Consider the following 23,178-nt stretch of genomic DNA (forward strand, 5'->3'; position numbering starts at 1 on the left):
TTATTTTCTAAACTCCCATCTAAGTTAATATAATTTACAACAAACTTTGAAATAACTTTGATAAACATGCTGATTTTAATTCAATGCTAAATGGAATGAAAGAGATCGAAAATTTACTGTTACTTTGAAAAATCTTGTTAAGTCAGATTACATTTGATGACTGAGTTCTGTGTTTACTATTTACAACTTCCTGGCTAAAGGCACAGGTACTGTAAGACATGTCTTTTTTAAAACATAACCCTACACATCTGTCTAGCACACATCTGGACATGTGGCCAAACTCATCGTTTCCTTCTGTATATCCAAAAACTGTCAGCTATTTCAAAGAGGAGAGCGGAAAAACGTTACATCCTTTTTCTGTCCAGTTTTATAAACTCCTTTTTTTTTTTTTTTTAACCTTTACCCCCAGGATATCATCAAATGTAAAAATAAGCAGTCTGCATTCCTGAGCTGCAGAGAATGCAAGCTGGGAGGATGAAGGGTGTGGGCCTTAGGAATCTCTGCACAGAGTGAAGGGGGAGCCTTCTCTAAAAGGCTCAGACACAGATCCTCTGTAAAGTTATAAAAGAAGACTTGTTTTTTTCAAACAAAAAAAAAAGTGCAATGTGAATACAAAAAGTAGATAGATTGAGTCATGAGGAAGATCTGCAGTTTCAAAGATAGGAATGTCACATTTTATAATGTTAACATTTTCAAGTCACTTGGAAAATGTAGTTTCAAATACAAGTAGCCTTACCTCAAAATCTATGAAGTCAAGAATGATGGAAGTAAGAACAATTTAGAACGTTATACTCATGGAGAACAAGCCTTAGAACAATTACTTCAGAAAAACTTTTTTATTTGATTTTATAATTCAAACCATTTTATTGAAATCATAATTTTTAAGAAACTATTTTAACGTAACATAAAATATAGAAATATTTATGTATAAAAACTTCATAGGAATAATATCTGTAATCTCATAGGAATAATATTTGCAATTAGGGAAAGTAGTGTATCTACTTTCCCTAATTACAAATCAATTATCTTTTGAGAAGATCTATTAAGCAACTTTGATGAAACTTATAGTATTAAAGATTGATTTCAGAATGGACATAGTAGTAGTTATTGAGAGTTCAGCTCTGGTATATTAATCTTGCAAGATTAAGGGAAGTTTCTGAAATCACAGAAATCATTCCTTTTAAGCAAAACATAATAAAGATCTGAATTTTATCACCATTGTCTGCTTTGTTCCCATGGTCAGAAATGATAAGACACACAAACGCACAGGTAGAGTGAAAAGATATAGTTTAAATACAGTCAGTGTTTTATTTTTAATTAACTAACTATATATTTCTAATGCATTTATTATAGTTCATTTATTAAAGTTTAATAATATATGTCAGCTCGTCTTTGACATACTTAAAGCATATCTGTATTCCTGTTCAAATTAATAATGGCAAGGAAACAGAAGAAATATTTGAGCTAAAACTAAAGATGAGTTAGAATACACTGTTTTGTTTTGAGAGTCAACTAGAGCGGTGTAAGAGGACAAGATGCATTTCACTTTTGAGACTTGAGTGGTGGTTTTAAACTTTTCGCCCTGTCCCCCACTTTTTTTCTTATAAAATAACACCAGACAAAAAAATTAAACACCCCATATGTTCTGAATGATTCTTTTATTTTACTATGCTTCTTATGATCCTTCATACTTTATTTCCTTTACAATTCCAGCAGTCTCATAGTGTCATTGGAAGCTATTTGCTTCAAAACTAACAGTGAGGATGTTACTAAATCTTTAATTTTTCCTGGTTATCAAACATAAAAATCAATATTGACAGCTACAAGTTCAGCAAGCTGGTTTTGGAATTTACCAGTGAGTCCTTCTTTTATCTGCTAACAATCATTGAATGGCTACCATATAATACAAGATCCTGTGCTAGATGAATTAATATGACCCTGGGCTACTGACATTCTATCATTGGCTAGCTAAGCATAGGCTTCTTTTTAAATAGGATCCATAAAACCATTGCTTAGTGATTTAGTGAGGCAGAGTCTAAATTAATGATAAGATAAGCCCTTAGAAATAGTGATCACAGGAGTGATCATGGGACTCTTTTTACTGCTTTGCTTGTTCTTTGACTATCAGTGTTTATTGTCTTGCTTGTTCCTTGACTATTTGCATCTATTGTATTGTTAGTTCCTCAACCTAGAACTGACCTTAATACTTGCATGTAATTAAAACGGTATAAAAGCAAAAAGGAGGGGGAGGGATTGAATAGAGGGCTTGGGGGAGGGGAAGAAATGGAGAAAAGGGTTAACATCTGAAATGTAAATAAATAAAATATCCAATGGAAAAAATAAAACAAAAAAAAAGAGAGAAAAAAAGAAATAGAAACTTGTGCTCACAGTCTACTGGAAGGCCAGCCTCAGGTCGGTTTGTCTATTTTGGCTGTATTATTGAGTAACGAGATACTATTCATTATTTAGCCACCAAAAATGTTAAAATGCAGCAAAATAACAGGTAATAATGAAGCCAAGAAATTAACCCAGTGCCATGTTTTTATGTGTATGTTTGTAATGAGTAAGAAAGCATTTCATATATGTAATGATAAATTAAATGCTTTCAAATTATTTCAGATATATAGAAATAAAAATAAAATAAAACAAATGATCAAAAGAGAGAAGTATATTTTGATTTATATCTGATTGCTATCACTAAAGCACAAAACAGAGTCCATGTAACCATTAAACAATTTAAATTTTGTATGGTGGAATTACAATAACAATAAAATAAAACTGAAAAGGAATTCCAAACTTCTGTCATTATCCTTTCTGTATGGCTCTATTACTCTATGACTCTATTACTTTGAAATTTTTCATTATAATAAATGAATATGATGTTCATGCAAACTATGACTTTCAGAGCTAAAGGGAAGATAAACAAGTAAACAAAAGAGAAATGCTAACTTGTCACATATAAGTTGTGCTATCAAGTAAAAGTTATGTGTAAATATGGATACACACACACAATAGCCTTATGTATTCAAGTGACAGAAAATGCTAGTTAATATTTGCTGATTAATATTTCTGTTTCATCCATCATTTTAGGACCTACATTATAATAACTTATTAGAAAACTGAATATTAAAATTATATACAGAATAGAATTAAGAGCTAGCCATACTCCAGAAATATAATAATTAACATTTTTATTAAAGAAAATGTCAGTTTTTGACAAAAGATTGAATATTTTAATAGCCTATTAAAATTTTTACTTTCTTTAGTACATGTTCTTGAACCAATTTATATATGCAACAACTTTTACAAAACTTTGCCTTTCATTTATTCAATATGCATTGAAATATATAGAATTACATCAGTAATTATTTAAGCTTTATAATCACACACACTATATATGTGTTACATATCAGAACACCTTATGGACATCCTGATTTGAAACATTTGCTGTCACTTATGAGCATCTTTTGACAAAATTATTTGCACTATCTAAGGAAGTTAGCCTCACACATATTTTCCGGGGAACTAAGACAAAGGGGAACATTAGGTAACACTGGGAAAAGAAAAACGAATCTGTTAAGATAATTTTCCAACTAGTATTCCTGAGATCTTTGAATATGAAAGGTTAAAAAAAATGGGTGAGGGTTAAAGAGAATGTTTGGTGGATAAAAGTAGGTTCCCCAACCCTGAGCTTGTGAGTTCACTGACTCACATAACAGAAGAACTGATTTCTAGAAGTTTTACTTTGACATACACATATATACTGTAGCACATGTATGTACACACACACACACACAGAGGCACGCATGCATGCACACACGCACACACACACACAGGCACGCATGCATGCGCGCGCGCGCGCACACACACACACACACACATACACACACTAAAAGGCAATTTAAAAGAATCACTTTAGGGCTTCTAAAAATCCCATATTGAAGAGGTTGTTACTTTTAAATCTTAAAGAGTGGCTGATGGGTTCTAGTTCTTCCCTGGAGTCAGGCATACTAACACACACAACTATTTACTATATTCAGATAAGAAATAGTCCTGTAGTTTACATATTGAAAATCTGTTATTTTAATAAAGAGTGACAATTAACTAACTTTACTGAGTTCTTACTACAGCTTTCTTAATGTTTCTTGTATGTTTTCATCTTTGATCTTAGAAAACAAGATGATCTATATCAAAATTATTAGCAAGTTACCAAACTGAAGCAGAGTTAAGGCACTTGCTCACCTCACAGTCCTGTATTCAAATGTTAGTCAGATGAAAGCTAGACTATGATACTTGTCAACCGGTTGCTTCATGCACTGGGTGCATGATAAAATTACCTCTTAATCTTTTTAAATATTAATCGCTCACCTGAAGCAGAAGCACTTGGAAGCTCCTACAGATAGAGTCAAGTTTCACCATGTGTGAGCCACATTTAATTTTAAATTCATTTTTTACCTCATTATGAAAAACATGAAAGTATATAAATGGAAAAAATACGTACATGACATATAATTGAATAAACTTCCAACTTATTTCAACTTCAGTGTTTCCTCTTTACAGACAAGCTTTGGGGAAGTTTATCATAAATATTTCTCTAAATTCCTTATAGTGAAATTTTCTAGATTTTATACATACTCTAATATCACAGAGACATTAAAAATATGTCAGTTATTTAATATGTAAGTAATCTGTACCATTGACCAAGGCACTCAATGTTCAGCTATGGACCTGCCTTTAGTTACATCAAGCCTGCCTTTAGTTACATTTTTCTCCATCCTCACTAGCTATTATTATTCATGAGTGTCTCTTCTTCACTTAATTACATTTATCCTTTTACTCAGTTTTCCTAATGACACTTATTCAGTAAAAAAGCAAATTGATTTGCCTACATAGCCATTTCTGATTTATGATAAGTTATATACCTGTCCATGCCATCTTATTATTTTTAAACTTTTAAAATTTGAAATCCTTGTTAATATGATTGAGCCATCGCAGCCTTCACAAACATCTTTGCTTCTAAAAAAAAAAGCACCTCTATGCTTCTAAAAAAGGACAAAGGTCCTCACGAGTGAGCTAGAGTACTTAAAGGGTGGGATTCATTGATTTGATGATCATCTGCATATAATCTGTGCCTCTGTCCAAACTGCTCTTTGTGTGTGATTCACTTGTGTAAACATATGACAGAGCATGTACCTTCTGCAATGCATCGAGCAGATTAAAACTCAGAGCTGGAACTGAAAATCAGTTTCTGGAATTTTTTTTCTCCCTATCTGATAATATGAAGAAGCAAAAATATCTGTATGTATTCTATATACAAATGCTTACTATACAACATTAAATTTTGGAAGGAATACTAACATGTTTGAGGTTAAAAGACAAAAATAAAAAAATATAAGAGAACAATTTTTGAAAACTTATTTTCAAGTAATTTTTATGGGCTTACGGGAAAGAATTTTAATCTGTGAATTAGAAATTCATTTGTGACAAGTAATTAATTTGAAAAAAATGCAAAATAAAACTAAACAGCTGGCAAAATATGCAAATCAAAATAGACTTAATCTCGGAGTCTTTCAATATTTTTAAATATCTATCTGACATCTAAACACAAAACATTGTAACAAAAATATAACATGAGTGGGCTTGTGCTAATGAGAAAATTTTAAATTATGTAATTTTCACTCGAAAGAAGACAGAAAGATTCATTTTCCCATGGATACATTGAACTGAAGATATATATATATATATATATATATATATATATATATGATAAAACCTACAAAAACAGAAAAACAGCTTAAATGCATTATTCAGGCATAAGAAATATAGGCTCATATAATTGTGTGTGTGTGACCATGTGACAATTGTAATATAAATTTCATATTCATGGCAAACTGATGTCAGAAGTTTCAAATCCATCGACAGACATTATATTTTTAAAATTCACTCTAAATAAAAGATATTTATCAATTCTACATCCAACAGAGAACTGATATTCAAAATATACAAAGAACTCAAGAAGGCAGACTGCAGAGAATCAAACAACCCTATTAAAAAGTGGAGTACAGAGCTAAATAGAGAATTCACAACTGAGGACTCATGAATGGCTGAGAAACACTTAAAGAAATGTTCAGTACCCTTAGAAAACAGGGAAATGCAAATCAAAACAACTCTGAGATTCTACCTCACACCAGTCAAAATGGCAAATGCCATCATCAAAAACGTAGGTGACAACAGATATTGGGAAGGATGTGGAGAAAGAGGAACACTCCTCCATTGCTGGTGAGATTGCAAACTGGTACAACCACTCTGGAAATTAGTCTTGCTGTTTCTGAGAAAATTGAAAATAGCTTTACCTGAAGACTCAGCTTTACCACTCGTAGGCATATACCCAGAAGATTCTCCAACATATAACAAGGACACATGCTCCACTATGTTCATAGCAGCCTTATTTATAATAGGCAGAAGCTGGAAACAACCCAGATGTCCCTCAACAGAGGAATGAATACAGAAAATGTGATACATATACAGTGATTAAAAACAACGACTTCATGAAATTCACAGGCAAATGGATAGAACAGAAAATATCATCCTTAGTGAAGTAACCCAGACACAAAAGAACACACATGCTATGTACTTACTAATAAGCAGATACTAACCCAAACTCTCACGGTGCCTATGATACAACCTACAGACCATATGGAGCATAGAAGGAAGGAAGACCAGGGGTTGGATGCTCCATTCCTGCATTGAGGGGAGAACAGTACTATTGAGGAGGATGGAAGAAGAGGTGCACAAGGGAGGGAGAAAGGAGGAGGAGGAACTAAGGGTGCCAGTATTAGAATCAGGAGGAGACGTGAGAGAGATACAGAGGATAAAAAAATCAAATAAAAATAGGTAGCAGAGGAGATAAGCAACTGGGGATAGTTACTGGAGTGTCACAGACACCAGAGAAATGTGAGATTCGCGGGACTCAGTGGGATTGACTTTAGCCATAAAGTGCAGAGAAGGGGGAAATAGAACCGATGGATACGACCTACAGTAGATTGGCACGGCCCCTGGTCAAGGGATGGGGCCACCCACCCATCTCAAAGATTTTTAACCCAGAAATGCTCCTGTCCAAAAGAAGAACAGAGACAAAAAATGGAACAGAAACTCAAAGAAGGGCCAACCAAGGAACGGCCCCACCTGGGGATACATCCTGTCTGCAGACACCAAACCCAACACTGTTTGCAGTGGTCCAGAGGTGCTTGTGGACAGGAACCAAGTGTAGCAGTTCCTGGAAAGGTTCAGCCAGCAACTGACCAATGCAGATATGGATGCTTGGAGCCAACCATAAGGCTGAACTCAGGGAACTTGGTGGGGGAGCTGTCAAAGAACTGGAGGAGCTGAGAAGGATTGCAACTCCATTGGAAGAACAATATAGTCTGGCCTGACAACCCAGTTCTCCCAGAGACTAGACCACCAACCTAGGAGTGTACTTAGAGGGTTCCATTGCTCCAGATACATATGTAGCAGAAGATGGCCTTGCTTGACAGAAATGGGAGGGGATGCCCTGGGTCCTGGGGAGGTTTGATGCCCCAGAGTAGGGGTATTCTGGAGCGGTGGGGCAGGAGAGTGTGGATGGGTGGGGGAGCACTCTCATACAGGCAAAAGGAAGGAGAGAGGTCAGATGCGGGATGCGGGGGTGCTGGAAGGGTAACCAGGAAGTGAAATATCATTTGAGATGTAAACGAATGAAATGATTAACAATAATAAAATAATCTACAATTGGAATAATGTAACCTGGCCTGCTCAATAATGGCTAATATCACTTAAAAGTGAGGTTGGTATGGGTGTTGAGAATTTTTATAGAATGATCAAGAGTACTCTTTTAGTTGATTACACAACTAACCATTCTGAGAGTGGGACCCCTAGGATACTGGAAAAATGGAGTCACACACCGAAGAGGCAGTAAGTGATAAGACCTTGAAGCAGAAGTACACTTGGTTAATTTGCTGGAATTAGTTGTCATCTTACCTGAAGTCAAGTAAAAGAGAACCAAACTTACAAGAGACATAGGATTTCTGGAGGGAGATAAAATTCAGTTCTATAATTCACAACATAGATTGACACTTTCTCTGTCATTATAATAGTTGAATTGTTGGCAGCAATAATCTGTAGCAGAACAATCCAGTATATGTGGCATTAAAAAGCTACCTTAAGTGCCTGTGATGAGATAAACTGGTAGCAATATAAGTGATCTTATTAATTATGGGAAAAACTAATCCAAGAAGGAACAGATGCTTTAGTGACCCTTGTAACAGAAGAAAACAGTTACTAAGTCCTATGGCTTACCGAACAATGTGGACTATACTGTTGAGCTTTGAGAAATAAATAAATCTTTCCTTCTTTAAGCTTATATCGAATACTTTGTCATGGTAACAAGGAAAATGATAAGCACAGGAGTGGGTCCTGAGGAGCTGGGCTGCTGCAGTGATAAACTGGTTGGAGGGGGCAGTGTGAAAGAGATGGGAATGCAGCATTAGAAAAGCCCCTTTTTATTCTGTAAGCAGGACTTAGTGTGCCATTCCAATAAGGACTGGGAAGATCAGGTACCAGGTGAGAAGCTCAGATACTGATTACTGATGTTTCAGAAGAGAATCAGCATTCTCTCTCGAGAACTGTATCAGAAATCATCTGAATTACAGTTGGGCATAATACTCTAGGGGTTCATTCTGCCTGTGTTCTGAGCATTGACTGAGACAGGAATCACTAGTAATGGACTGACAGGTGAGGTAGAGAAAAATCTCAAGACAGAATAACTGTCAAGCTATAATTTGGCGACTGCTTAAAGCTGTTACTCAAGTCAACAATGCCAGAAAAAAAATATATGGTACAGAAAGATATTTTAAAGATGTAAAAGTTGGCCAGGAAGGATCTGGTAGTGAGTTTAAAGATCCAGGCAAGAAAAGTTTGGAAAAATCTACAGTTATTAAAGAGATTAATGTCTTATAGAGATAGGATAGGTCTTGAGGACAACATTCAAGGTTACATCTTATGGAATTGCAAGTTAATCTACAAGTCGATAACCTAAAGTGACTGGACTCCTTGCTCAGAAACAACTTTCTGAAAAGCATTTTCTTTTGTCAGCACACAATGACCAATGAAGACGTGGTCTCAGGAAACCAGGCTTCTCTACACATATAAGATGCACATTCATATAACCACCACACACAATAAGATAATAAATTACAAACACCATTGGAAGCTTTATTCCTGTATGTATTTTTAAGCAGCAAACTCATCTGTAATATATTTTCCTTTCGTTTTGAAACAGATCTCACTATATAACCTAGGCTAGCCTAGAATACTTCGTGTAGCCCAGACTGACCCTCTTGCATCTCAGGCTCCCATCTGCTAGTGAATGACTAGGAATTAGACAGACTTCCTGGTAGACAGACAGGGAGATGTTTATTACTTAGCTTAGCTAGGTAGTAAACGTAGCCAAATTCTGATATGGCCAGCTTCTTCCTCATTCTGACTTGAGGCAGTCTGACTTAAGCCTGACAGCTTAAAGCAAAGGCCTTGTAGACTTTTGTCTCCCAGCATCAGGCCCAAGGCTGATGCACTGATTCAACAAATGCAAAGCCTGATCAGGACATGTGACATAAAAGTAGGAGGGCAGTCAACCTTACTGTATTTCTTTAAACTGACAAACCAAAAAATTAAAGGAGGAACATCCTTTAGAGACTTTAAAAAAACCCAGACCCCAGAAGAGCCTGGATGTTTGGATTGCCAAGTACCCACTCAGATTTGCATAGAGTCTTTTGCTGCGCACGCCTGTGTTTCTAACCCCCCCTCTCTCTCCACCTCCAAATAAACATCTCCATCTGATGATTTTTTCGGCTGTGAATTGAGATTTCTCCACTGCTTCTTATTGTGATGAAGACATTTCTTGCCTTTTCATTCTTTAACTGGTAGGAAAATTGCAATCAAAAGTAATAGACTATATCACTGAGACCACAGGAGACCAGCCAGAACTTCAGGGAAGGATCATTACCTCTTCAGTTATACTAAACGTACAGTTAAAGGAGTAACAAAGCATAAATATGGCACCCTTCCCGAATGGAGTAGAGACATGCAGAGAGATACTTTTAATTTAAGGGTTATTCAATTTTAACACTCCAAGTTTCCAAGTATGCTTTCTGACACTGAGATAAAGAAAATTAATGTTCCGAGAATAAATGTTTTTGCCTAAAAGCACTGTCCTCTAAACAAAAGAAAAAGCTGCCCACATGTGAGATGAGTTAAAGGAAACCATACAAAGCAGAAAGCCAGCATCCTTTAGGCTTATTAAGAAAATAGCAAGAAGGTTGCACTTCTGTAAGTTTTGCTTCCTCACATATCACATGTTAATACACGTGGAATATATTGTTATTCATTTTATGGAAAATAGTGAAACAAAAATAACTACACAGTAAGCGTTTTACTTTTGTTTCCTATATGAGAAGATGGCATTCGAATTCTGAAATTGTTGAAACAGTTTTTCAGTTAAATTGATCTAAATAACTATTTGGTTTGGAATTACAAGTTTTTGTATCATATGACTTTCTTACTGATGTGTATTTCTAGATCCTCTAAAACTATTTTAATACTTTTTGTTACTTTTCTGCATAAATTTTCAAATCAGCTCTCACATTGTCGCTGACATATCTAACTACATAATTTATTTTTTCCTACTGGATCTCCATCACAAACCACAAGTCTTTGAACTTGTGATTAGGTTCCATACCCCGAGGGCTTTGAATGCTTTTCCAGAAGGCTTTCAATTTATTTTATGTCGTCCTCTTCCACTGGATTAGGTTCAAATTTTTTTTTAATATGAAACATATTTTCAAGTGCCTTGATTCACATTTTCATGATTTTTTTGAAAATTTTATCAGTCTTAATTAAGGGTATTCACAAGAAATATATTTTAAATCTTTATATTTGGTAATATTTTGGGTTTTTTCAACTTCATAGAGTAAGTAATTTTGCAAATTTCTCAATCAAGAACATCTATATAGAAATGTATGATATTATAAGGTTTCTTAAATTGAATGACTCAAAGTCTTTTGACATAGTGCATATTGCCCAAAGTATGAGATAAATCACCAATATGCTTATTCTATGAGGAAAATTAGTGCTTTGTGTTAAAGTATAAATAGTTTACCACACTTTTATGTTTAATCATGTTTGACTTGGGAGTATCCTCTTATATTTATAGTCAGGAAGTGATGTCAGGAGCTGACTAATTATTCTCAAAAACATTGGCTCTTTACACAATATATATAATATTTTTAGCTTGCATATTTACTTCAAATTGTTCCAAAGAATTAACACACTCATACCTTGGTTAATGTATGAATTTGAAATGCACACACACACACACACACACACACACACACACACACACTTGTGTGTTTATGCATGTATATAAAATATATAATATATAGTTATATATATGTATATTTATATATGTAGCTGTATGCATAGCAATGGGCCACATTCCTCCTGCTTTGATCATATTTGCTTAGGAAGGATGTACGGTCCACTCTACTGCTTCACATAAAAATTATTCACCCTGATCTCACATTCTCACATCTTGTCTTTCCAATTCCCACCTACTTTTAACGATTATTGCAGGCTTTTTCTTTTCCTTCCTTCCTTCCTTCCTTCCTTCCTTCCTTCCTTCCTTCCTTCCTTCCCTCCCTCCCTCCCTCCCTCCCTCCCTCCCTTCCTTCCTTCCTTCCTTCCTTCTTTCCTTCCTTTCTGCCCCTTCAACCTAAACAGCCTCTGAAATCCTCAGTGGTGCATCTCACTTGCCATTATTTCAACACTAGCATCTTTCTGTACTTGGCTTCAGAATTTTGGCATGTCTCATTGCTCCTCAGAACTCACACACTCTGTTTATCTCCACAGTGCTTAAGGCTCACCCACATCTATAGAAGTACAGGCCCAACCCTTTCCAACTTTTTTCATTTCTTTCTTTGTCTCATAACAAAACATTTCTTTGGAAGGTACAGTTATGAATCCCTAATGCAAATTCAGTGAACCAGCACAGAGAGAAGGCTTTGGATGAGATGGGAACTCTTGGAAAACTATGGGAATGCTCAAGTGCAGTATGGTCAGTGCTGAGCTGATTGCATTTTCATTTGTAATGCAGAAGCACTGCCAAGAAATTGAATCATGATGACTATGAAGGCAGATGTTCCCTAGAATTTTATGCTGCTTCAGAACTCTCCAGAATGACCTGTGATGATTGGGATGTGAAGTTTGGTATTATATATAATTGCCTACAGTTCAACAATAGATGAAAACCCATTAAAAAGCAATGCTAAAGCTATCACTTTCTCGAGGAAATGCAATTATAATCATGAGAAAAATGTATCTGCAGTAATTTTATTTATAATGGTTTCATTTTGTTTGTGCTGAAATTTCTAAGTAAATCTCCACTAGCTATCTTTACATGCTATGAGATGCATTATTTCATTGATTTGTTTATTTATTCCATAAATATTTACCACGTGCTTCTTATGTACTAAACACACTTCATCATTGAAAAATGCATCATTTGTAACTCACCATGTGCCATGCGGTGGAACCAGTAGTAGCCAAAGTCAACTCCTAAGAAGGTTAAATACCATGTCCATGGAGAATCCCAAGGCAATTCAAAAAGCCTGTAGTTCTCCCAGATATAAATATAGCTGGTCACTTCAAGGCTTCTGAAGAACAGACTGGAAAATAAATTCCACAAGGATGATTATATCATATTGTATATCCATGCTTATAATAAAACAGCCTAGGTGATATTTAATATGGATATATTCATATATAAAAATGGCACATGTCTGCATTTACTGTGCTTCTTTCTGATCTGTCTGGTCTCTCTATCACAGTATCAACTGTTCCCCTTGTATGTTCTTTTGTTTGATAGGCATCTATCTCAGTACCAGTTATTTGTACTCTAAACTTCACAGAACTTAGAAGATTTTTGTGTTTCTGAAAACAGATTTTATGGAACACATCATACATTATAAATCTTACTAAACTGGTCCTTAATTCCTGTTATTGTCATTTTGTATTGTAATAAAGAACAAAGCAAAGATGGCTTATAATTGATGGCTTATGACTGAAAGGTTGAAAACTATACATGGAATGTGTCCTATGGAGCCTGAGAACAACTCACTGTCATTAAATAGGATTATTCATAAAATGTGTTTTAACCAAAAGTGACTCCTTCTGCTCTCTCCACACACCCTCCTATCTTATCCCTATTGCACACACTATACTTGTCATCCTGCCTAAGTTTCAAGAGTAGCATTATTGAGATGCCCTGGTCTAAACATGTCAGCTACTTTCCAAAATGACCACCTCTCAAATAAAATTTGTGTTTTATTTTATTTGAAAATTATCATTGATAAATGTTTAAAAGGCAGGGATTCCTTACAGTATTTCAGAAACAAGAAGAATTGGAAGTGCAGAACCTTTTATAGGAGACTGTTTCTGAACAAACCTTAAACCATGATATAAAATTTTAAAATCAGTGTCTAATTCCCATTAAAAGAATATCAATTGTACAAGATTTCCTTTTGGGTTAAAGATGTGAACAAAGTCCTTTTTTTTTCTTTTTTTTTCTTTATTTTTTTTTCTTTTTAATGGTCAAAGCTACTAACTTCTCTAACAAAGAGATTTTTACCATTAAGTTGTTGCCATGTTGGGCCAGATGACTTCTTGTCAGGAAAGATTTTCTACATCCAATAAAACTGTAAAAACACTCCCTTTTCTTTCAATCCAACAGCACCACTCTCCATATCAGCTGTGATAATCTAAATATGTCTCCAGACACTGTCAAATGCTTTCTGGTGATAATATGTGTCCCAAGTTGCTAATCACTCCTTAAAGCAATTAGAAACAAAAATATTAAAGCCAAGAAAATTCAACTAAAGCATGCCATACTCTAAAGATTGTTAGGTAAGCCTTGGTACATAATATCAATCTAGACTTCTCTACATACTTATCAGTTACTTGATAAATTCATACTGGGAGCTCTTTCAGTTTCTGAGTCAGCAGAGGGCCTAAGGGCATATTGTTGAACATGGACCATAATCACTTGATCTTCTTAAGGCTTTTCCTGTCTTCCTTGCCAGGGAAAAGTACAGTAAGAGTAAGATGCCAAGACTTCATTCAAACAGGGCCTCTGTAAAACTTTGATTTGTGAAACTGAGAGAGCCTGCTGGCCGAAATCAAGTGCTGGTTATTTCCTGTTCAGGTGTCAGCATCTAACCTAAAACTTTGTCAAATGAGTTATTAGGATTGACACAAGTCAGGCTAAAATATGTCTGATACATAGTGGCAGTCCTTTCCCGTTTTCTCACTTTAGCAAGAGGCTAACATTTCTTCAAGGCAAATAGACAGAGTGGTAAAGTTATAGGAGTTGTATTTTGCATTTGTTGCTTTCTATCCACAAGATGAACATGATCCTGTTCCATTATACATGTGAAAGAACAGCCACTCAGTGGCCACAACTGAAACAATTTGCCCAGGTAATATAGCTGGGAAATGATTATCAGATTCTGGAAAGTGTTGGGGGCCGACTTTTAGCAGAAAGCGGCTATCAGCTTTGCAGCCATCTTGAGCCATATACCCTGACATGAGATTTAAATTACAATAGCCTACAACAGCTGAGAACACTCGGATAATCTTGGTTTAGATACCTTGAGATTAAAGGTGTGTGAGATTAAAGGTGTGTGACTTAATAGTATACTTAGAAGTATAGAGATCAGAGTTAGAGACAAGACCTAAGGGCATGATTAAAGGTGTAACTTAGAGGCGTGGCTTAGAAGTGAGACATATAAAAAGCAGAGACAGAACAGATCAGAATTGAGACGATAGAAGACAGAACCAGAGATCAGAGAATATAGACGGAGATCAGAGACTATAGAGGGATCATCAGAGACGAATCTCAGACATTAGGTAGAATCTGCCGTCACCCTCGCTCTTGCTGAACCCCCCCGACCTGCAGATCGGAGCGGCAGCTTGGGCCGGGATACAGTGGCCACCCAAACGTGGGTAGGTCCGGGCCTCAACATTTTGCTCAGGCCGAGACATTTTTTGGCCACCCCAACGTGGGACTAGTGCGGTCCCCAACAGGAAAGCCCTTGTTAGCAGGTAATATCACCTACATTTGCAAAACTGTTCCCAGCAGACCCAGAATCATAAACAAAATCACTTTCCTTTTTCTGTTTCCAGTTCCTCTGCCCCCATCCCTAAAGACCTATCATATGCCTCTATATTTTGGAATTTTAACTTGAGCTCTCTAAACCTCATTCAGTGGGAACAGACATACAAATCTGTATATGTAGATATAAGGGCCTCGCTTGATTACATGGAGATGGAATGGTAAGAAACATAATGTCTTACACATATTCATCCTCGTCTCATGGAATACGGATATGAGATAAAGAAAATGCTCTATGTATCAAGAAACATTAGAACCTGCTATACAGTGTGACCTGTGTGAAAAAAAGGCTTCTTTTACAACTCATTTTTCCCCACGAATTCTACTCAAACAGTGGCTTTCTAAGGGAAGAAGTACATGATAAAATTTGGTCCAGGATGGAAAGAGTGAAACAACTCGTACAGGTTGTCCTTCAACCTCTACAGGTACACTGAAGCACACCAACATGCACATACATGTGCATGCGTGCCTGGATGCACATGCGTATACACACACACATACAGAGAGAAATGTAAATATATACATATATATTTATATATATATATTTGTAATTAAAATATATTTAAATATATTTGAGTGATAGATATTTTTTTCTGATAACTATATATTTCTTTCCGAACTTTTGGCAAGTTACCTCAGACATTGAACTGTCTGTCTGAAGAGTTCTCACCACTTTTGCGTCATCTAGTGGAATATTGACTTTTCAATATTTCAGCAATAAGAGGAGAAATGATTCAACTTCTACTTTCAATAAACAAACACAGCCCTTTGCTACTTCTTACTGTAAAATTGCACTCCATTTATAAAATGATTACTTCATTTCCATCAGGCCATACATGTATTTGTTATACTCTTTACAAGAAAATACATTTCTGTACTGTACTGAGAAGTGTGTAAACCCCACCCAAAAACCCATGGAGCTATACTCAGTAATGAAAAAAAGTAATGTCATAGTAATGACAGATATTCTTTATTCTACAGCCCCACCCTAAGAACTTGAAAATATTTCAACACAGTTTAATTTCCTCCTTTTAATTTTTTTAAACTGAACTGTTATGGTCAGGAACGGAAAATTTCACTAAAGGCATAGCCAGTAAAATTCTGCACACGTATGCTTAAACATTGTGAAACCAGTGCCATACTAAAAGCTGGCCATGACCCATAAGTGTTAAGAGTGGAGTGTCCTCAACTTATTTGAAAATCTGCCTACTAAAATTATCTCTTAAACCCACCATAATTTGATTTAGAATCTGCTCTTTCAACAGAATAATGAAGCCCTAAAAACAAACATACTATAGATATTTATTTCTGGAATAAAGCATCTCTGGGGAGGAGCAGTTTATGGAAACATCAACTCTGGGCGGAAGTAACAAATTGAGATCCTGGGTTTCTGATGAAGCATTGGAAATTCAATTCTGCTTAAGTGGGCGGAGGGGGAGGTGGGGTCCCCCTATGAACATGTAAGCCAGTAGTGTAATATTTTGAAATTATGCTTTTGAAAAATAGATTTGACACACATTCATTGAACAAAGTTTAATTTTATAGTTATATATACATATAATTGGCAGAAAAACAATTTATCTACAAGATACTTCTTGTTAGTTATGAGCAGTAGAAAAATCCTTTTACAACTCCAGTTCTGGATTCTGGATAGAAAGCTGCCTACTGGTTTTCAAAAGAACAAATAAATTCAGGATGGCCCAGAATCTGGTATGAGACAGATTGACTTTTATTATGGATGAATGCCTGCCCAACAGGCTTGTAAATAAGATACAATCCTGTCTATGGTTAATATTTTCCATTACATTAAGATGTTAAAGGTATAATCTTTCTTGTGGATATGGTAAGGAAGCTTTTACTTTTACAGAGACTTCAAATTGTATGCAATCATGACATTAGGGTGTTCAAATAAAATTATTTTTTTCTTAAAGTCTCCAGACAACTTTTCTATTGCAAGAATACAGAACTGGAAATAAGTGTTCACTATCTTCTCTTATTTTTTTTTAGAAGCTATTTAGAATTATTATCTGAATCACAGTTCTTCAGTAGTGGATTAATTAATTGGATAGTACTGTTTTTCTTGCAATTACATACTTTAAGGACGGGCAAGCCCTTGTTGCTTGTAGAGAAAATGAACTGCATTCCTTGGACAGGCAAGGACCCACACTGGGTTAAGCTAGCCCTCAACTGCTTAGGATTTTCACAAGGATTCATTGGAATGCTACAACTTCAAATGAAATGTTACTGAAAGTTGATGTCAAGTTACTTTTCAATTGTTTTCCTCCCCTCCCTGTTTTAATATTTTCTGTTAGGAAACTGAGTTGATTGAATCTAGAGAGAAGGCCTTCCTTTTCCCATTATACTTTCATGTAAAGCAGTGAAATAAAAGAAAGTAAATGTAAGTGTAACTTCCAGGTTGTTTTCTTTGCTGGAATGTTTTAGAAAAACTACATTGAAAACTGAGGAACATTTTAAAAATTGCTATTGTTTTGTTATTTCTAACTCATTTTAATACTCATAAGGAATAAAAAACCAATTCGCTATTCTAAATAAAAATATAGCTGCAGAAAATACTGTATAAATACAAGTTAATAACATTCTACCTTCCTTCAAAGGGAACCATATTTAGACATTTTAGAAGAGTTTTGAAAGGAACTTTACCCTTTATTCCGGAAGGACTGGTTTGTGTTGATGTTTGTTGATGTTTTGAGTCTCTCTCTCTCTCTCTCTCTCTCTCTCTCTCTCTCTCTCTCTCTCTGTCTGTCTGTCTCCTGACCTCCTTCCCTGCTCTTGTCTCACAGTGTACCCTTCTCACTTCACACTACAGTTTCCATGTTATTCCATATCAAGTGTGCAGAAGTGAATATGTGTGTGCACGTGTGTCTCTACTTTTTGAGACATAATATTATAAAGAAATATGCTTGGAAATTTGCTTTTTTGTTCTAACTTAATAGCTTCATAAGTTATATTGCTGCAAAGAAAGGCTGTACAGAGAATAAGGTGTTTCCAAGGGTTATATTCTAGAAGAAGATAGTCTAACTTTACTTATAACCAAATCAGACTTTAAAAGTCAAAAAAACAAACAAAAATATGAAGAATTGATTCAATTGGATGTCTCTCAAAATTCTTGAAAAATCAAAACAATAAATACAAAATGTTCCATTCCAAGTCACTAAAATTCATGACCCATAATTGCACCTGCACATACAGTACTTCCTAGTTATTAAATGATTTTCACAGCTGAAAAATCAACTGTTTTCCAAGAAATCTTAGTACATTGCATTCTCAAAATGAGCTACAGAAACCAATTGTATTATGTTCAATAAAGAAATCTATATCTAAGTCTTCATAGCTAAGAATATATATATATATATATATATATATATATATATATATATATATATATATACACAGAAGGAAAGCTTATGCTTATTTCAGACATAGGAAGCCACATGATAGAGGAATTGATCAATAAACTGAATTGTTATTTTAGGCGATCTGGGTCTTATTCAGAGGAATTAGCGTTCACTGATTCTGACTGTAGTATGCAGCCACATCTGTGGTTACTCAGCTCATTATTTTACGACTATAAACCTAATGACCCAGTTTACTCAAAGTAACACGTTGACATGTATTTTTAAGGTTTATTTTCTACCCAAACATGTTATGATTTATACCAGGTTAATGTACCTTTTCTCAGATGTATTTCATGTTAAATGTCATTTTTTAGTCCGTGTTGATTTCCCACTGTATGGTTCCAAGAAACATTCCAAAGTGATGAGCTCTGCTCAGAAATGAAGCTCCACAAACAATAAAAAGAAGCTGGGTTGGGAGCCTATAATGAGCATGCTCTCCCCAGCTCAAAGCTTAGCTCCTTTGGGACTTTTCTCTTGGCTCTGCTTCTTGGGTTAATCCTGATACTCTGAAGGCTCCTTCTGTCTGCCTGGTGGGCTTTCCTTCTGTACCACTCAATTCACTTTATAACATAGGTCATTTACTGTTTCTTTCACCTATATTTGTTCAGTTTTATCATTAACATGACATTATAAAGAATATTATTTTAGAGCATTAGCTTTGTAGCAGATATCATTCCTGGATTCTGAACTAAAACTCTGACATGAGCAAAACTCTTGATTTCAGGACCCATGCAAGTAGGTGTTGCTGACACAAAGAGAAGAACCTTCAACTCTGCCTAAGATTGTTATGTGTCTGGAGTGAGCACAAGAGTCAGGACATGGGCCAAAGGTACCCAACTCAGGCTCAGAAAACAGATGAGCTTTCCAAAAGTTATGCCTATTCATAGACCTACAAAGGAACTGGAGGCAGCCACATTGATAGCTTTCCAAATCCAACAGAGAGTGCTTCAGAGATGTGCCATGACAAGATAAAGATGACAAAAGGATAGACAACAAAAAGAAACTAAACCTTGTGTGTACAGAATTTTACTTCAAGTCCAGGGAAGTATAGAAGTAGGGAATGGCTTTTTTTTTTTTTTTTTTTTTTTTTTTTTTTGGTCCTTATAATACAAACATTTGGGTACCAATAGTAATTGTTTATATATTATACATTGAGAAATATCTGAGTTCTAAGGAGCTATTTGTGGAAATTTGGCTGGAACAAAGCCTAATTTCCAGCAAGGACCTGTACAAAAACTCAAAGCAAGATCTCCTGTAAGGCAGATGAATCAGTCACTTTGGCTAAAAACAAACAAATAAATAAATAAGATGTCAGAAATTAAGACTAGAGATGTTGATCATTCTCTATTAAAAATTAAAAGCGAAAGGTCAGTGCTGAAAAAAATAAGATAATTTTGAATAATAATAGGTCCTGAACTTTTAGGAATGCATAGGGAAATATGTAAAATATTCATGTTAAGTTCCATCTGCTTTACATTGGGAAAGACTTGGATTTCTTAATCTTCTATTCTGTACTATGTGACTCACCTTGGAAGCCGAGACACAACACCAGCTGACATAGATGTGAGAGTATCATCCAAACGACCTGATGGTTTCCCTTTGAGAATCCAGCTGATGACTAGTTCAAGCAAAATCAAGAAGATGAAAAATGGAGTTGCCTAGAAAGGAGATTACATAGAAGAGATGCTACTTTGCTCCATATGAAATCTTTCAAATTCTGTCAGTCCTCTGACATCTGGGAAGGGTACACCTTTCCAGGTACCTACATTTATACTATTGGGTTATTTCGAAGCCAATGAGCAAGAAAATTTATGTATTTTTGACACATTCTAATAATATGTTCAAAACATTCCATGTAATTTGTAAATTAAATAAAAGCATAAGTACAAATTTCACTATTATGCCAAGAAAATAAGTAAAATTAGGAACGAGCTGCTCCAAGTTCAAAAAAATATTTAAAATTAGTTAAGCATATAAAGACCTACTCTTTGAGCTTGAATAAATTATAATCACTTTAGGAGAACCCCTTTAAAACACCTTCAATTAAAGTTTTTACAAACTAGGCAGTCTATTACTACTTCTGAATTTGCCATAACAATGGTAGAAAAAGCATCTGAGACTCTTAGCAAATAAGGTAATTTCCTAAGGTTATATCAGCACCAAAGTTTCATTCATTCAGCTTTGATTTTTGTGGTTTTATAATAATGAGTATTCAACTAGCAATCACTGATTAGGTTTAATGCTATAATCTAAACAATAATTTCATATTATTATTAATATCATATTGTTATATATTATGCATATTATATAATATTAAATAATATAAATCTAAATAAATTTTTGAAGACAAGATTGGTACATCTGACTTCAATAAACAAAATGGCAATATCAAATCGCAAACTCATTATGAGCTTCAATCATGTGGACTATGATAATGAGGTGGAAGTTTTCTAACTGAACTTCCAAGGACTTGCTCCGTGATGTCATAGTTTCCCTATTTCTGGTCTGAACCAGTAAGTGTTTTGGGAACAACTTTGACAGGGTGGGGAACATTATTGCTCGGGCTCTAATTTTGGATATTTCCACTTCCAACCATGGCCAAGCAACAGAAGTGAAAAATACCTCAAAGGTTTAAAATGACAGAAAACAAAAATGGTTCAAGTTCAAACTTTGGAAGTTAGAGTTTTACAAAGCCAAGCTGCATTTCCTTTATTTTGCAGAACTAGTCTAGCAAATTAAAGAGGAAACACCTTACTGGAAGTAGTAGAAAAGTTAAACATTTTCAAACAACATTTTAAACTTTGTTACAAAGTTTACTGACATAGTACAACTATTCAACATTGCTTTCTAAAAGCTAAATTTACAATGCTATCATGTTCAAAAACTAAATTGTTTTCCGTATTCTAAAGTGACGTTTAGGAGATTTAGAAGCAAAGATGTAGATATTGTACAGAAGTTTAATTCAGTTGAAAATTGTACTTTTGCTTTATGACTGTAAGAAATTGGATTTTTATGAGGCTGTAATAATTTGAAGTAAAAATTTAAACAAATCTTAGGGATATGTTGAGCTTATGTAGTAATTTTTAAAAAAGCAAAAAAGCTTCTTCCAAGATAGTCTCACCTTCTTAACGTAATCAGGCACCTCTTCAACAGTTTGGAAGGCAGTTTCACTGGGCTTCATTATGTAAAACATCATTCGCATACCCTGGGAAACTGAAACATTGTCTTGGGCTCCTGGGCTCTTCATTTCTGTCCCTGTCTGATTCCCGCTGGAGATATTTGTGGCTCTGTGGCAGAAATGCAAGACTGAACAAAGAAAAGGAACTGTGTAGCACAGAACAAGCCTTGTCAAAGAAGAACTGAGAACAAAAACCCACAGAGACTTTGGCCAACAGCAGAGTTTGTGTGCAAAGCCACAGAACACTAGCAGCAAAAGTAGGATCAAAGTTCAGTGGGGGATTTTTCAAGAAGAAGAAAGTGGGGGGACAAGGAAGACCCCAAGACAAAAGCAAGCAATGCAGTTTACCTATTGCTTAAGCAACTTGTCAACAACTAAAAAGAGGAATAAAGAAAAACAAATAAAGAATATGTAACTGTGCCTTGGAAAATGAAAGAAGACAACAAGCAAACATACCAGTTTTGTAACAGGTGAAAGTTCACTCTGATAAAGTGGTACAAGTTCAAAAGTCAGATTGCATGAGCAAAAATACATTTTCTCTAAAAGGCACAATGCCTTTGTATTTGTTGTTTCTTCACAGAGTCCTATCTTTGAAGTAATGGGCAGCTTGTGTAATAATTAGTTGCCTCTCCGCAGTAGAGCCTGGCTTCTTACCCCCTATGCATTTCTCCTTTCAGCAAGTAAACTTCTGGACGTTTTGCAGATCAGTTCAGAGTCACTTGGTTTATTGCATAATCTAGCTGTTCAGTGGAAATTTACATTTCTCCATCTTCCTTATTTTTAAAGGGACTCTCTAAGAAACAAACTGTCCAGGGGTTGTCATGTGACCTCATCTGTAGCTTACAAAGTGAGCTTAAGTCACTGTAGTGTTTTGGAAGATTAGAAGGTGCTTACTTGATTGCAGTGGCAGGGAATGTGTAGTCCTTGCCTGAATAACCTGGAATTGGTCAAAGTGATCTTTAGTAGATGTTACTATGGAATATTATGCTTATATTGAAAAGAGTGTTGTGTGAAACCTGACTTCACTTTTCTTGTTGCTGTAACAAAGAGCCTGACACAAGCAACTTAATGAAAGACTCTGGGTTGACTTTGGTTCACAGTTTAAAGTATGGCATATAGACAGCCATAGTATAGCAAATATAAAATGGATGCTTATATTGTGTCAGCAGTCAGGAAGCAGAGACAATCAAGAATCCTGGCATTAAGCCAGCTTCCTCCTGTTTTTCTTCTCAATTCACCCTAAGATCCAGACCATAGGAAGAACAACAGTACATGAGATAGTACCATCCACACTCATTGTGAATGTTCACCAGAAAGAACTGAGG

At 35.3% G+C, this 23,178-nt stretch overlaps 1 protein-coding gene across 5 annotated transcripts in view; it reads right to left on the reverse strand.

Moving 5' to 3' along the window:
• Agmo (alkylglycerol monooxygenase) overlaps positions 1–22,296 on the reverse strand; it is a 379,192-nt gene extending 356,896 nt beyond the window's left edge. For 2 of the 5 annotated variants that reach the window (XM_076941966.1, XM_076941967.1), the window contains exons 1-3: positions 21,797–22,194; positions 20,203–20,333; positions 12,604–12,755 (exon numbers count right to left, since the gene is read on the reverse strand). In XM_076941966.1, coding sequence (XP_076798081.1) covers positions 12,604–12,755; positions 20,203–20,333; positions 21,797–21,922 — 409 coding nt within the window. In that variant the 5' untranslated portion in view covers positions 21,923–22,194. The other 3 variants (XM_076941965.1, XM_076941964.1, XM_034514575.2) reach the window with 3 other exon arrangements.
• Positions 22,297–23,178: the final 882 nt, after the last annotated feature.

The sequence above is a fragment of the Arvicanthis niloticus genome, chromosome 11, assembly GCF_011762505.2.
Source record: "Arvicanthis niloticus isolate mArvNil1 chromosome 11, mArvNil1.pat.X, whole genome shotgun sequence".
In the NCBI taxonomy this organism is placed as follows: domain Eukaryota; kingdom Metazoa; phylum Chordata; class Mammalia; order Rodentia; family Muridae; genus Arvicanthis; species Arvicanthis niloticus.